The sequence below is a fragment of the Pantherophis guttatus genome, chromosome 9 (assembly GCF_059756535.1).
Source record: "Pantherophis guttatus breed Tessera chromosome 9, ASM5975653v1, whole genome shotgun sequence".
Taxonomy (NCBI): Eukaryota; Metazoa; Chordata; class Lepidosauria; order Squamata; family Colubridae; genus Pantherophis; species Pantherophis guttatus.
This window is the reverse complement of record NC_142071.1, coordinates 19,122,843-19,136,689: the sequence shown is the minus strand read 5'-3', so window position 1 is coordinate 19,136,689 and position 13,847 is coordinate 19,122,843. Positions and strand designations below refer to the sequence as shown.

At 41.7% G+C, this 13,847-nt stretch overlaps 1 protein-coding gene across 4 annotated transcripts in view; it reads right to left on the bottom strand.

The window, feature by feature from the left end:
- Positions 1-1,733: 1,733 nt before the first annotated feature.
- The window catches only part of DCPS (decapping enzyme, scavenger), a 66,084-nt gene continuing 53,970 nt past the window's right edge, over positions 1,734-13,847 (bottom strand). For 3 of the 4 annotated variants that reach the window (XM_087876011.1, XM_034421926.3, XM_087876012.1), the window contains 3 exons: positions 10,140-10,253; positions 6,374-6,484; positions 1,734-3,438 (listed from right to left, as the gene is read on the bottom strand). In XM_087876011.1, coding sequence (XP_087732137.1) covers positions 3,172-3,438; positions 6,374-6,484; positions 10,140-10,253 — 492 coding nt within the window. In that variant the 3' untranslated portion in view covers positions 1,734-3,171. The remainder of the gene's footprint in view (positions 3,439-6,373; positions 6,485-10,139; positions 10,254-13,847) is intronic. The other variant, XR_015729416.1, reaches the window with a different exon arrangement.

Genomic DNA, 13,847 nt, shown 5'->3' with positions numbered 1-13,847 from the left:
AGCAGTGTTCCAATATCTCAGGGGCTGCCACAGAGAAAAGGGAGTCAAGCTATTCTCCAAAGCACCTGATGGTAGGACAAGTAGCAATGGATGGAAACTAATCAAGGAGAGAAGAACCTAGAAGTAAGGAGAAATTTCCTGACAGTGAGAACGATTAATCAGTAGAACAACTTGCCTCTCGAAGTTGTGAATTCTCCAACACTGGAAGTTTTTAAGAAGAGATTGAACAACCATTTGTCTGAAATGATATAGGGTTTCCTGTCTGAGCAGGGGGTTGGACTAGAAGACCTCCAAGATCCCTTCCAACTCTGTTATTCTGTTATTCTGTTATTCTGCGCTTCAAGGTGTTGGTTACCACCTTTAAAGTGCTCCATGGCTTAGGACCTGGTTATCTAGAGGACCGCATTCTGCCACCGATTGCCTCCCACTGACCAATACGCTCCAACAGAGAGGGCCTCCTCAGTGTGCCGTCAGCCAAACAGTGTAGGCTGGCGACCCCCAGGGGGAGAGCCTTCTCTGTGGGGGCCCCGGCCCTATGGAATGAACTGCCCCCGGACATACGAAGGATCCCTGACCTCCGTGCCTTCCGTCACGCTCTGAAGACCCTATTATTCCAGCAAGCTGGACTGACAGGATAAAGGTTTTTTAAATTGGGTTTTGATAGGGGTTTTAAAATGATCTTAGTTGGATGTTTTAAATTTGGCTGAATGATTGAATTATTTTAATAAGCTTTTAATTTTTGTTGTACATTGTTTTTACCATGGCTGTTCACTGCCCTGAGTCCCTCGGGAGAAGGGCGGTATACAAATATAATAAACTAAACTAAACTAACTAAACTAAATACGGGAAACAGCCAGTCTAACTGTCCCATATTGGATAAGACTTAATTGTGCAAACCCACACAGAATTAGCCTCTGCCAAAATTGTGAGTCATATTGATACACCCCAGGCATTACTTCTCCTGTGTATAGGGATCTTTAATTGTTTAAGTTCTGTCTCATGGCACCGAATTTAGGAACAACTCTCTTTTGATTGACTCAGCATGTCCTCGCTAATATCCAGATGCCAGATGGTTAATGCTGTTCTAACCATCTTCTTCCCCTATTTTCTCTTTGGCCTGTTATGCCCCAGTTCTTTCTCTGGCAAGTGACAGTAAATCAATATAGAAGACATTGGAAAAAATTAGCAAATGAGTATTGCAGACCGTACCTACTCATCCTGGCCCAATTCACAATGAAAACCCAATGAATCTGTTAGCTCTGGGTTATAATTTCATATACTTAAAACACAGATCAACTTTGAAGAGTTTTTTTTTTTTAATGGAAAAAACCATCCCCCAGGTTACAAATTCAAAATTTGGGTGTTTGGCAGCTGGCATATATTTTACGATGGTTGCAACATCCCAGTGATTGCCATCTGCAACCTGCCTAGCCAGCTTCTGCCAAAAAAAGTCAACGGGGGCATCTGGATTTGCTTAAGCATCACCTGATTCATTTAACAACTGCAGAGATTAGTTTAACAATTGTGGCCAAAAAAAAAAAAAATTTGGGCACTGATTTAAAATTGCCTTGCTTGGCAATGGAAATTCTTCTCTCAGTTGTAAGTTGTATTAGCAAAAAACTGCCTTTTTTTTTCTAAGTTCAAGCCATCTAAATCACTAAATATTTGCAGTTTGGGGAAATAAATCGTACCTTGATAGAAATACTAACAGCGATAGAAATGGAACAGAATTCTGCATTCTTCTGTATTTTAATAGTGATTTCATTCTGCAAGAACAGGTCAGTATCACAGCAACAGAAGGGGGAAAAAACGGGGTCTATGGGGATGAAAGTCTGCAGAAGCATAAAAGGTATTATTTTTATAATTCTTTCTTTATATTGTCTTTCTTTTTTCTTAATCCATTCTTTTACACTCCTGATAGCGAAAACTCCCTTTTAGCAGAGCTGCTCAGATGTCATGTAATTTTTATTAAAATTAAAACACATGGATTTTAGGATTTTTTTAAAAAAATGCTGAGGAACAATGCAGTTGCTTTACAGGAAACACATGGTCAGTTTTATTGGAGCAAAAAAGTCACATAAGGACTTAGGGGAATAGGCAATGGGTGGCCTTCCAGATGTTAGCCTGCAGCTGCAATCTTCTTTTACCGGCTAAGACTATGTAAAGTTGGAGTTTAACATCTGGAGAAAACATGCCCCAACCCTAAGCTAGACCAGCCAATACTGTGTCTAGATACTATTGACTGCAAAGCTGGAAAATGAATGAGGAAAAAAAAAAGAGCCAATTTCCATAGACTGAACTGATTTGGGCTTTTTATGATGTTTATACAGCACCTCCATCCATTTTTCATTTTACTGTGGCTTTCTTCCAGGTTGTGTGTAGAGCAGGATTTCTCAACCTAAAATGATGGATGGGGAATTCTGGGAGTTGAAGTCCACATATCTTAAAGTTATGAAACACTGATGTAGAGCTTCGTTCTCCATTCATGGTCCTTGGTAGCCAGTGGTCAGGTGATTAAACTGTAGTCCAAAATAATCTGGAGAACAACCAGCCCAGGGAAGGCACCCAGGTTAATGTCAAGTATTGCTGCTTTAAAAGAAGGACAAATATAATAAGAGTATTGTAAGATTTGGCAGGAGGAAATAGAAACATGAAGCACATATACCGTTGCTTGCATCATTACGTTTTCTGCATCTTTTTTTAATACAATGTCCATAATTTGTCACCATCACAGAAGCTGGTAGGGCTGAAGGCTGTTGAACTCCCAAATCCAATGAAGGGCACCAACCTGCCATCTGTTGAAATATCTGCAGTGTCAAATCCATGGTCCACATAGCACAAGAATGTGATGCCTGTGGCCTTCCAGATGCTGTTGATTTTCAAATTCTATCAACTTTGGCCATTACTTATGCTGGTTTGGGTAAATGGGAACTCACCCAAAAAACAGTGGAGCTAGCTAGGGGAAGGAAGATACATCTGGAACTCCTGAACACAGCTATTTGTTGATTTTATTTTTTTAAAAAATCTTCCAATAGAAAAAAAAATACAAATTAAGTCTTTTTTTTAAAAAAAACACACCCCAAAATATCCAGACCATATAAGGGTATCCTCATTTCTTGTTTATGTATATATATATTTTTCTTCCATTTTTACTTCAACATCCTCAGAGATTCAGGCTTTACCAGCTTCCTGGAATTTCTTCAGCAGAGGTTCACCTTCTCGGACAGCAAAGGTCAAAGGGCACTTCTGATAATACTGGGAGTCCAGCTCCAGATGATACATCACATCGGAAAGCAGGAGGGCCCGCTCCGCAGAGCACCCTGGTGCATCGTAGCTCAGGGCAGTGAAATGCACATGAAAGTGGAAATAGGATGGCTGGTAATGCAAGTAAACCCGCAGCTGGGCCTTTGCAAGGCCAAAGCGCTTTTGTATGGCCTCCTAGAAGAAATGGACAATAAGTTAACGATCATATTGAAAATGGACAGCTACTTAGCAACCACTTTGCTTAATGACCAAGTTGTTGGTCCCAACTGTGACTTGCTAAACAAGGACTACCTATAACGCAAAACATAGGATAAATAACAAAATGTATCAAATGAGGCATGGTAGAAAGAAAGCGGATTTATTTATTTATTTATTTATTTATTTATTTATTTATTTATTTATTTCATTTTCTAAACCAGAGGTCTTCAAACTTGGCAGCTGGCTGTAGAATTCTGGGAGTTGAAGTCCACAAGTTTTAAAGCTGCCAAATTTGAAGACCTCTGCTCTAAACTCTGGTATCTCAGATCATTCCCTGAAGGCCAACATATGGTGGAATTTATTTCTGCTATCCCCACTGACAGTTAACTGGGTTGCTTTAAATGCCTACAATAACCACTAGGTCCGTGATGGCAAACCTATGGCACGCATGCCACCATATCAGTGGGCATGCGACCTCAGCTCAGGTCCCACCGGAAATTGTCGAACAGGGCATTTTCGGCCTCCAGAGGACCTCCGGGGGGGGGGGGGGAAGAGGCCGTTTTCACCCTCCCCAGACTCTTAGAGACGCTCTGGAGGCTGGGGACAGCAAAAAAACGGGCCTTCCGGTCCTACCAGAAGTTGTTAAACGGGCCATTTTCGGCCTCCAGAGGATCTCCGGGTGGGTGGGTGGGGAAGGCCGTTTTCACCTCCCCAGGCTCCTAGAGAGGCCCTGGAGTCAGGCGAGAAAGAAAAATGGGCCTACCGGGCCATTGCATGCCAGGAGCAGGGGCAGGAGGGGAGGGTCACACACGCATGCGCGGGGCATCTAGAATTATGGTTGTGGGCATGCACCCGCATGACCCTCCTGCCCCCCCTCCTGGCACACAATGGCAAAAAGGTTAGCCATCACTGCACTAGGTAGTTATTTCTATTTCTCTCTATTATTTCAGAAGGAACATAAAAGAGAGAATAATTATGTCCTTGTGTGTCCTTTTGGTTGCCCATCCTGGAAACTGCATTTCAAACCGGATAATCTTTGGCCTGATGCAAAAGCTATTGTCATAGTAAGCAGAAGGTTGTTTTTTAAAAAAATAACTCTGCTATCTGAGCACATCACTGTGTCTAACTCATCCTGGACTCTGATAAGAATCAGAATTGCCCTCGTTAAGAAAGATAATTCCTTGCAGTAGATTTTCCCAGCCTGGTGCATTCTGGGTATGCTGGCCCTAAACTCCTCACCAGCACAGGTTGTCAGAGAGAATCTACTCATTGTGAACTGATAGCTCTTGTTTGTTTCTCAGAACTTCAATCTACTCCTAACTACATGCAAGCATTGTACAGAAATGTCATCGGCTCTCCTTCCATTTCTTAGCGTTTGAACCCAATTGTATTAGTTTTTCTCCTCCCATCTGTTCTGGTGTTTGCTTATTTGCCAACTGCCGACCAAATTAAATACAGGCAGTTAAGTGCTTTGGAAACTTTTAGGCATGGTTTCCGAAGCAGTCCAAGGAGAACAACTGGCTCACTCTCACATCTCCTCTTCAAACCACAACATTACGCTTTTGCAACCTATTGTGGTTACTATGGCAGGTGCACTGAGCTCAAGGGTCTACCACAGGTAATTGTGCAATAGGACCATTTTTGCAAAGCAGATCTGTGCACCTCAACAGGGACTGCATTCTGCCTGCAGCAGAGCTGACTCTTAAACAAGCAGGGGGAAAATTGCAGCTGCCCATGGGATTGGAAGCCGCTTCCCCCAGATTTTCCATTTGGGCCCATGCTCGCCGGGCACAATGCCATCCCATTCTGAAAAGACCTCTCTGCAACATCTGGTCCCGAAGAGACGCATTTCGTTTTTCCAGTTCTGCCTGGCATCGGCCAATTCATCGCAAGGGAAAAATAATTCTGCCCAGAAGAAGATGAGGAAGAGGCAGGGGACAGCTGAGGGAAGAGGTGCAGACAATCAACTAACAAAGGAGTTGCTATAAAGTGACGATGTGCCCCATAAGCAACGAGTTGAATAAATTCAACATGAAAACTCCACAATAAATTACATAGACGGCATACATCCTCTGATCTGCCAGCCGCAGCTTCGCCATGCTGATCTAATAAGAGGCAATTCTGTTGCTGTCATGAAACATTTTCTCAGAATTTCTTCGGAAATGACTAAGCAGTTTGAGGGAAGAGATGTAGGATTTCCTCCCCACACCCTGGAATTTCCCTTTCATGGACTGGGTGCCAACGGGGAGCTAACTCATCTCTACCAAAAAGGAGAGGATTGAACTGATGTTGTACTGCTTATGTTAGGGGTAAAACAATTCATAGTTTTTATTTTAAAAAAAACTAACAAGGAAAAAGGAACCTATTTTGAAAGATTTATAACAGGGTAAAGCACCTGAGGGTGAAGAAAATACATTACACTGCTAATATTCATCACTTTCTTTGTGATTAAAAACATTTCCCAAGTTAGACTGACATTTAAAAATAAATCTGAAGCATTCTGTGTCTTGCTTAGTTTCTTACAGATCTACATGAATGCTCTTGCGGATCAGGAAATAAGAGCTAGGAAGTTCTAAATATGTTATTTTTTTTCCTAGAAATGGAAAAAAAACAACAGTGGCAAAAGAAGAAGGCCTCCCCCCCCTCTTCATTTTCTCTCAAAAACACAAGACCATTGCAGAATTGCAATGGAATTATAAATTGTGAATTATGCTCTCATTAATTCGCAACCTTGGATATCTGCAGGGAAAATGCTATTTTGAAAATCATTGTCAGAGTTTCTCTAATTGCGAGCTAATATTGTACGTAAGAGAAGGCTACTCAGTTTCAGCAACACAACAAGAATCTGGGATGATCAGGAAACTTAGAATTAGAAGATCCAAAACCTGGTTGAAGTGAAAGAGATACCGACCCCTCCTTCTTTCAAGATGTTTCTCAGCAAAGGGAGATGCTCAGCCGTAAGATCTCTCACTGACTTGATTCCCCTGCGGTGGCAGATTGCGATCAAGTATAGATCCTCAAGCTGTAAATACAGAACAAGGCTGGTGAAGTCAGAGGTACAATTAAATTCTTTTCACTTTTCGCATTGGTCAATCCTAAAGCAACATTAACTTTTTCCCCCTGTAAAAATGATCTACAAATTACTAGATCAGTGATGACTAACCTGTCAGCGTTCCAGAAAACCCCCATATTAGGCAGGAAGCTTCAATGCTGCCACCTCCTCATGTGTGGGAAAGTAGGAGGGGTTTTTTTCAGATTCGGGATTTCCCAGATGTGCCAGTTTACCTATTTCTAGTAAAGAGAACTTCGGAAAATGCCTGCTTCTGTGTCTTTACTGGGAGTCGGGGGTTTTCTGGAACACTGACATTATCCCGAATCTGAAAAAAAAACCCTCCTACTTTCCCACACATGAGGAGGTGGCAGCATTGAAGCTTCCGGCCTAATATGGCTTCCAAGGCTGACATAACCTTTTTGCCATTGCGTGCCAGGAAGGGGGCGGGGGAGGTTCATGTACATGTGTGCCCACACCCATAATTCTATGCGCCCTGCCCTGCGCACACAATCCCCCTCCCCCCCCGCTCCTGGCACGCGATGGCCCGGTAGGCCCGTTTTTCTTTCTCACCTGGCTCCAGATCCTCTCTATGCATCTGGGGAGGGCGAAAATAGCCTTCCACACCCCCTCGGGGGCCCTCCGGAGGCCCAAAATGGCCCATTTCCCAACTTCTGGTTGGACAAGAAGTGACCTTTTTTGCTGTCCCCAGCCTCCAGAGCCTCTCTAGGAATCTCTCTCTAGGAATGACTGGAGACAGCAACAAACGTCACTTCCTGTCCAACCGGGAGTTGGGAAATGCGCTGTTTCAGGACTCTGGAGGGTCTCCGAGGGGGTGGGGAAGGCTGTTTTCGCCCTCCCCAGATGCATAGAGAGGATCTGGAGCCAGGTGAGAAAGAAAAACGACCCACCCACCCCCTGGGCCCTCCGGAGGCGGGAAACAGCTTGTTTCCTTATTTCTGGTGGGCCCAAAAGGCCCGAAAATCAGCTGGCCGGTGCACACATGCACGCTGGAACTGAGTTGGCGTGCCCACTGATATGGCTACGTGTGTCCCCTGTGGCATGTGTGCCATAGGTTCGCCATCACGGTACTAGATAGAAGTAAATTGTAGCTTGCAAGAAGTGGTATGTGTAAGAGTAAAGAAGCAATAAAAATACAATTAAAAGTGAGGAATGAATAAAGTTAAAATGCTGGAAATAAATTCAGTCATGAATGTAAACAGATTGTACATATTACAAACTTTACACATACTGATTTCTGATATACCGAAGATCACTGAATTGTATCTCAAATGTATCTTATCTACTGTGGAGTCTGAAAGGAAGCTAACCAAGTCAAATAAAACTTCCTGAAATGCACATTAAAAACAGTAACATCATCAAACCCAAAAGACAATGAAAAGTATAATGGTTGATCTAAATCCTTCTTTACATGACTTAGATTTTTAAAGCAGGACGTTGTTTTTCAAGATCATGACACTCCGCTATGTTCCTGGTAAATTTGATACACCAAATTTAAACTGGGTTTTTTTTTCACGGATGTCACTTTTTAACCCCATGACAATACAGGAAATTGTGAGAACAAAGGAGCTGCCTTGTTGGTTCCAGAACAGAAAATATTACTATTTCATGTGGCACATTGTGTGGATCTTGGTGTGTAATTGACAATACAACTCCATTGTATTCAGTTTGCTAGAGTAAGAATTTGGTGTCTTGCAACTTTAAAATTTGAGTTTACTTCTCATTCCCTTTGCAGTGTCCATTATCTTCTGCCAACAGCTATGGACAGGCTATGCTGGTGTGATCCAGCAAGAAAATATTGAAACAAAGAATTAATTGTAAGCTCACAAGCATTATGGTGGAAAAGCACAATTATTTCATACAAGTTTTACATGCCTAAGGCAATTTGGTAGACAGATAAAGCAGTTTCATTGCACCGATTTTGAACTCTGATCTTGTAAATGGGAACTCTGAAAAAGAACATTTATCTATAGATGGCTGAGCTACGTTTCTTGATTTCTGTTCTGTTCAGAACAGGAAGCTCTATAAAAAGGCATGAAGTTGATGCATATTTAAAATGAGGATGAGCTGAAATTTCATGACTTTACAAACCAGAAAACGCCTTCCGAAGAAATCACATATAAAAAAACCTCACAGCCTTACTTATTAAAATTAGTTCATTAAAAATTACAGAGTGGCAACCAAAACCATCTATGTTAAAGTACACCATCACTCTTTCAGTTCAGTAGGTGACACATAAATCATGGTTTGTTTGACCAAGGTTTGAATAAGCCACAGATGAACAGAGTTCACAGCCAGCGTTCACAAATGGGTGAACACAACAAAAGGAGGTTAAAAAAACTCCCTATATTATAACAATAAACCCATGTATGGAATAATCATAGTTCTCGGGAACTGGGCAGTATATAAATTTAATAAATAAATAAGTGTAAGGAAATAGGCCTGATATCCCAAAGGATCTATATTTGGGAAGCAACATAAAAAGATTGATTTTTTCCCCCAACAACAAAAAGCCACATTCTAAAAGCTTATGATGTCCCAGTATATCTTCTGTTAATGGCCTTTACTAACTTCACCATCAAAGAGATGTACAGTAAAGCAAAAAGCTTGGTTACAATGAATTCTTTTTATAAATTGCTTTTTAAACTAGTTGGTGTTTCCGAACATGGCAAAGATTTTTAAGGCATCTGTTCTTTCGTATAAAATCTTATAGCAAGGGACCAGTTGCTAGGGGAACAAGATATATATTTGGTGAATTAAAAAGCGTGGCCTGAAGGTCGAATAAAAAAGTTTTTACAAACCCAATCACCAAGGGGGATTGGTACAAGATAAGTAAAAATGAAACATTGCATTCATTACAGAGTGCGAAGAATTTCAAGCTTCTAATTTTAGTCATTGTCTTGGTTTTCACACAGGGTGCTTAAAGCAAGGCTGGTAACTACTTTGAAGACATCCTAACAGTTCTCCAATTCTATTTCATCTTAGTTACATGTATTAATCTAGAAGTGTCAAAATCCTGTGTGCTGGGCCATGGCTGGAAAAATCCTGTGGCTGGCCATGGCTGGTATGTCAGAAGCAGTGGTGAAATCCAAATTTTTTTACTACTGGTTCTGTCGGTGTGGCTTGGTGGGCGTGGCTTGGTGGGTGAGGCAGGGGAAGGATATTGCAAAATCTCCATTCCCACCCCACTCTGGGGCCAGCCAGAAGTGGTATTTGCCGGTTCTCCGAACTACTCAAAATTTCCGCTACCGGTTCTCCAGCACCTGTCAGAACCTGCTGGATTTCACCCCTGGTCAGAAGCATTTCAGAGACTTCAGGTGCATCAAATGCATCTTGGACCCACAGAGGCTTTTGTAGAGAAAGGACTCGGTTTTGCACGCTGTTCTAAACCAGTTGTGGCTCCTTTGACAAACCATGTTTAAAGAAATTGTGGTGTTGATACAACCTGTAACCCAACCAAGGGGACTTTCGTTTTATCAAGCAGCAAAAGAGGATGTGAGAGGCTTGAAACTTTTCTGAGGTCAGGAAAAGCAACCTATTCTCCAAGAGCCGGTCTTACTTGCAAAATAGCAACTCTTCCTTCAAAGAGTGTTTTTTTTTACCTTACCTGTTTTTGATTCCATTTAAAATCTGGAATGAGAACAAAACCGTTGATGGTATCTGGATTTTCATAGACAATTCGATCAGCTTCAGCTTTCTTCTCCAGGATGTTGTATACCCACTAGAAAAAGATAAAATGCATTTATTTATTTATTAAATGTATATGCTGCCCAAGCGACAAATTAATTGCTTAAAATCAGATTGACCTCATGCAATGCATATCTCCAAGCCGGGCTGTTATTTTAATTTGTTCTTTGCTCACAGAAATTTCATTTTGAGTTCTGAAATACAAAATGTCACTTGAATTCCACAAAGAACAACATTAGTTTCCTAACTAATGCAAGCTACAGTTCATTGACCTGAAAACAATCAAATATCGTGTCAGAGCCGAGGTCAATCTTGGAGAGGAAACAGAATTATTTTCATCTTCATCCCCACTGCATTTCTAGCCAGATGATTGAAGAAATAGGTTTTCTTTTTTTTCTCCAAAGTGAATCATACCCTGTCACTTCTGAAAGCAAAACACTCGATTTAATCAACGCTTAGACACATAAAATGGCAGCACTTCCGAAGAACACTGGCACAACCTCCCACATAAAAAGGATAATGGATTTGCCATGAAACTGACTGCAATGAAGCAAAACTAGATTGGGAAGTAGGACAAGGAAAAGAAATCATGTACAAAATGATACAACTTTCAAATTTCTTTAGGCATCGAACTGTCCCTTATTTTTTAAAATTTTTTTTACTAATATTTGTACAAAATTCAAGGCCATAGCGCCCATTGGGGAAACGTTAGGCCAGGAAGCCCCAAATTAATTCCAGGGTGAATCCAGGAGCACCTTTTAAAACTATAGGGCTCTCTTGAGCCTTATAAAGTCAGCTTCAAATGGAGTGGCTTATGAGCATCGTAAAATAAATAAATCAGAATAAAAGGAAGTTGTCTGCTGAGGCTCAGCATGATTCGGGCCCCCTCAGGGGCAGCTTTTGACACGAAGAGCACTTGGAAGGAAGAATTTAGAAATTTAGTACACCAGAAACTGCTGTACTTGAACATTTGAAACCATCATTAAGTCTTGCTATTTAACTCCAGGGTGCGTGAGATATTTCTGCGTAAGTCTGCCCACATGGAACACACCAAGAAGTTATGCCAGTCGCATGACTTATAATAGGATGGAAGCATTTTAAGGAGGATACGAGATCTGGTGTTTGACAGACTGAGGTGCTTTGCACAACAAATTCCTTTTCACAAAATCAAATGTCAGTTGGACTGTATCACAACTAGGGACTTGGCTTGGCTGGAGGAAGTATTTTGTTTTATTTCATTTTTTATGTATGTATGTATGCATGTATGTATGTATGTATGAATGTATGTGTGTGTGTGTGTATGTGTGTGTGTATATATATGTATATATATATGAAGAAAAAATCAAGGCACGTTTGGAGCACGCAAAGCAAATTGTGCTGCCAGATACAAGAAAGAAAAAGGCCAGACGCTTGCAGCTGTACATAATTACAAACATATCACAATGACACATTTGACGGTGCAAAAATCTCAAATAGGGTTGCACTCTGTGAACCTCTGCTAAAGCCCTGCTGTTCTGTTCCAATTCTCACACTTCAAATGAAAGGAAATTCTATGTCTTTTTCTTTCAAGGAGTGGATTGCCTAAAAAAGAATTCTGTGCAGCTTGGGGGGGGGGGGGGACTCAGATGGTGAGCCAACAGAAAAGGCACTATTCTATTCCTCTCATCTGCCTTATTTCAAGTTATATACAAACCATTAATCATGGTTTCAAACAAAGTTAAAACAGTCCAACCAGAAACACTGGATGCTTAAGCTTTGTAATGTAATAAGCCTAGAGCTACCATCAGAGGTGAGCTGCTGCCGGTTTGTAGAACTGGATGTTAAGGATCTGCGTAATTCGGCGAATCGGCAAATCCCACTTCTGGCTGGCCCTGCCCCACCCCGCCCCTCCCAGCTGTCCCTTGCACCCCGTTTTCACATCCAGGGTGGTGCTGGGACGCCTAGCAGGCCCAAAATGGGGTGGGGGTGTCATGCCCCCCCATGCCCTGTTTTCACTTCCAGGGTGGTGCTGGGAGGCTAGCAGGCCAGGGGTGGGTTCTACTTACCTTTACTACCGGTTCACAACGGGGCCGCGCGTGCACTCCCTTTGCTCTCTCGCGTGCGTGCGCTTCTGCTATAGAACAGGTCTGAACCAGGGGCAACCCACCACTGTAGCAGGCCCAAAACGGGGCGGGGCGTTTTGGCTGCCAGAAAACTGTGGGGTGAGTTTGAAATGGGGATTTTGCATTATGATTGCTCATAAGTAAGTAGGAACCAGTAAAAGAGGAATAGAAAAATCCCTATCTGTAGATCAGCATTTTTCAGTCTTGGCAAGTGTAAAATGGACCAACTTCATGCTGCCTGGGGAATTCTGGGAATTGAAGTCCATGCACCTTAAAGTTGCCAAAGTTGAGAAGCATGGGTCTACATTAGAGTTTAGGATTTTCCTTAACAAATAGTGATTAAAGCGATATGAACCATTACTGGACTTTTTGTGAGAAACTGAAATTAAAAGTTGATCTGGGCTTTGGTAATTAGATATGGGATTCTGGAAATAATGTAGACAAATGTTAATCTTAGAGTAAGAGTTTGATATATTTTGTACTTATATCTGTACCAAAGGAAGTTAGAAATCATTCTTTTTTGGTTTTCCTTCTTTTCCTCTTTCTTTCTTGCACTTTCACTCTTTTTCTTTCCTGAGCCTTTTCTTTTTTCAAATCTGTTTTTTATTTGTTTATCCCTTAGCTTTGTATTTTTTTGATGTATGAAGGATCAAATACTCAGCCATTATAATTCTACATTCCTTATTTACAGAAATCGTATCAAAATTTAGAATGAAATCCACCGGGATCCATCTCATATAAGGCAGCTCTGAGTCCCTCTAACCAAAAATTGTTTATCGATAGAAGAGAATATTTGTAGCTCAGGGTTGAACTGCAGATGTTTCATTACTGTAGAAAGTTAGCACCCACCCCTGTCCTAGAAGAATGAAATATTCTAGGAAATATTAAAAAGGCAGAATATCATAGCTCCCTGGATGAGAAAAGGAGAAACATGCGCTTGGAAAGCAGCCCCCACCTTTGTTGATCACCCCAGCAGATATTTTGGTGCCAACCTATCTGCAAGACAAAAGGTTAAGCCAGTTCATCTACAAAACAAAAGAACCTCACCCTCAGGACATGATAGGATTAGCCCTCTACCCAGCTCACTACATGGCACCAACAAAGCCCATCATTGCATCAGAATCATGACCCATGACCCCACATGGGAGCTTACAACCAATCAGGATACTTGCCCTTGCCCCAGGAACAGGAAGCAAGGTCATAGCCCAAAAGAGGGTATAAATCTATCCTTCTCTCTCACCCATGTGCTCATTTTGCCCAGGACCAAACCATGTGGTCTTGTCCGCTATTAAAACCATCCTTCCAAGCAGTATCCATGTTTCCAGTGTCTTTCTCCCCACTTGAACTGAACCCAGATGGATGTTTCTTCCAACATTACCAAACTAAGTAACATCATCAGTACTAGAACGGAGTGGAGTTTGCTCTTATTTTCCTATACTAGTGGCTTACCCTGTCAGTATTGATCAGTTGATTCACAAACAATGTTTTGATTGGTGCCAGATCTCTACAGCCTCAGGCAGAGAAGG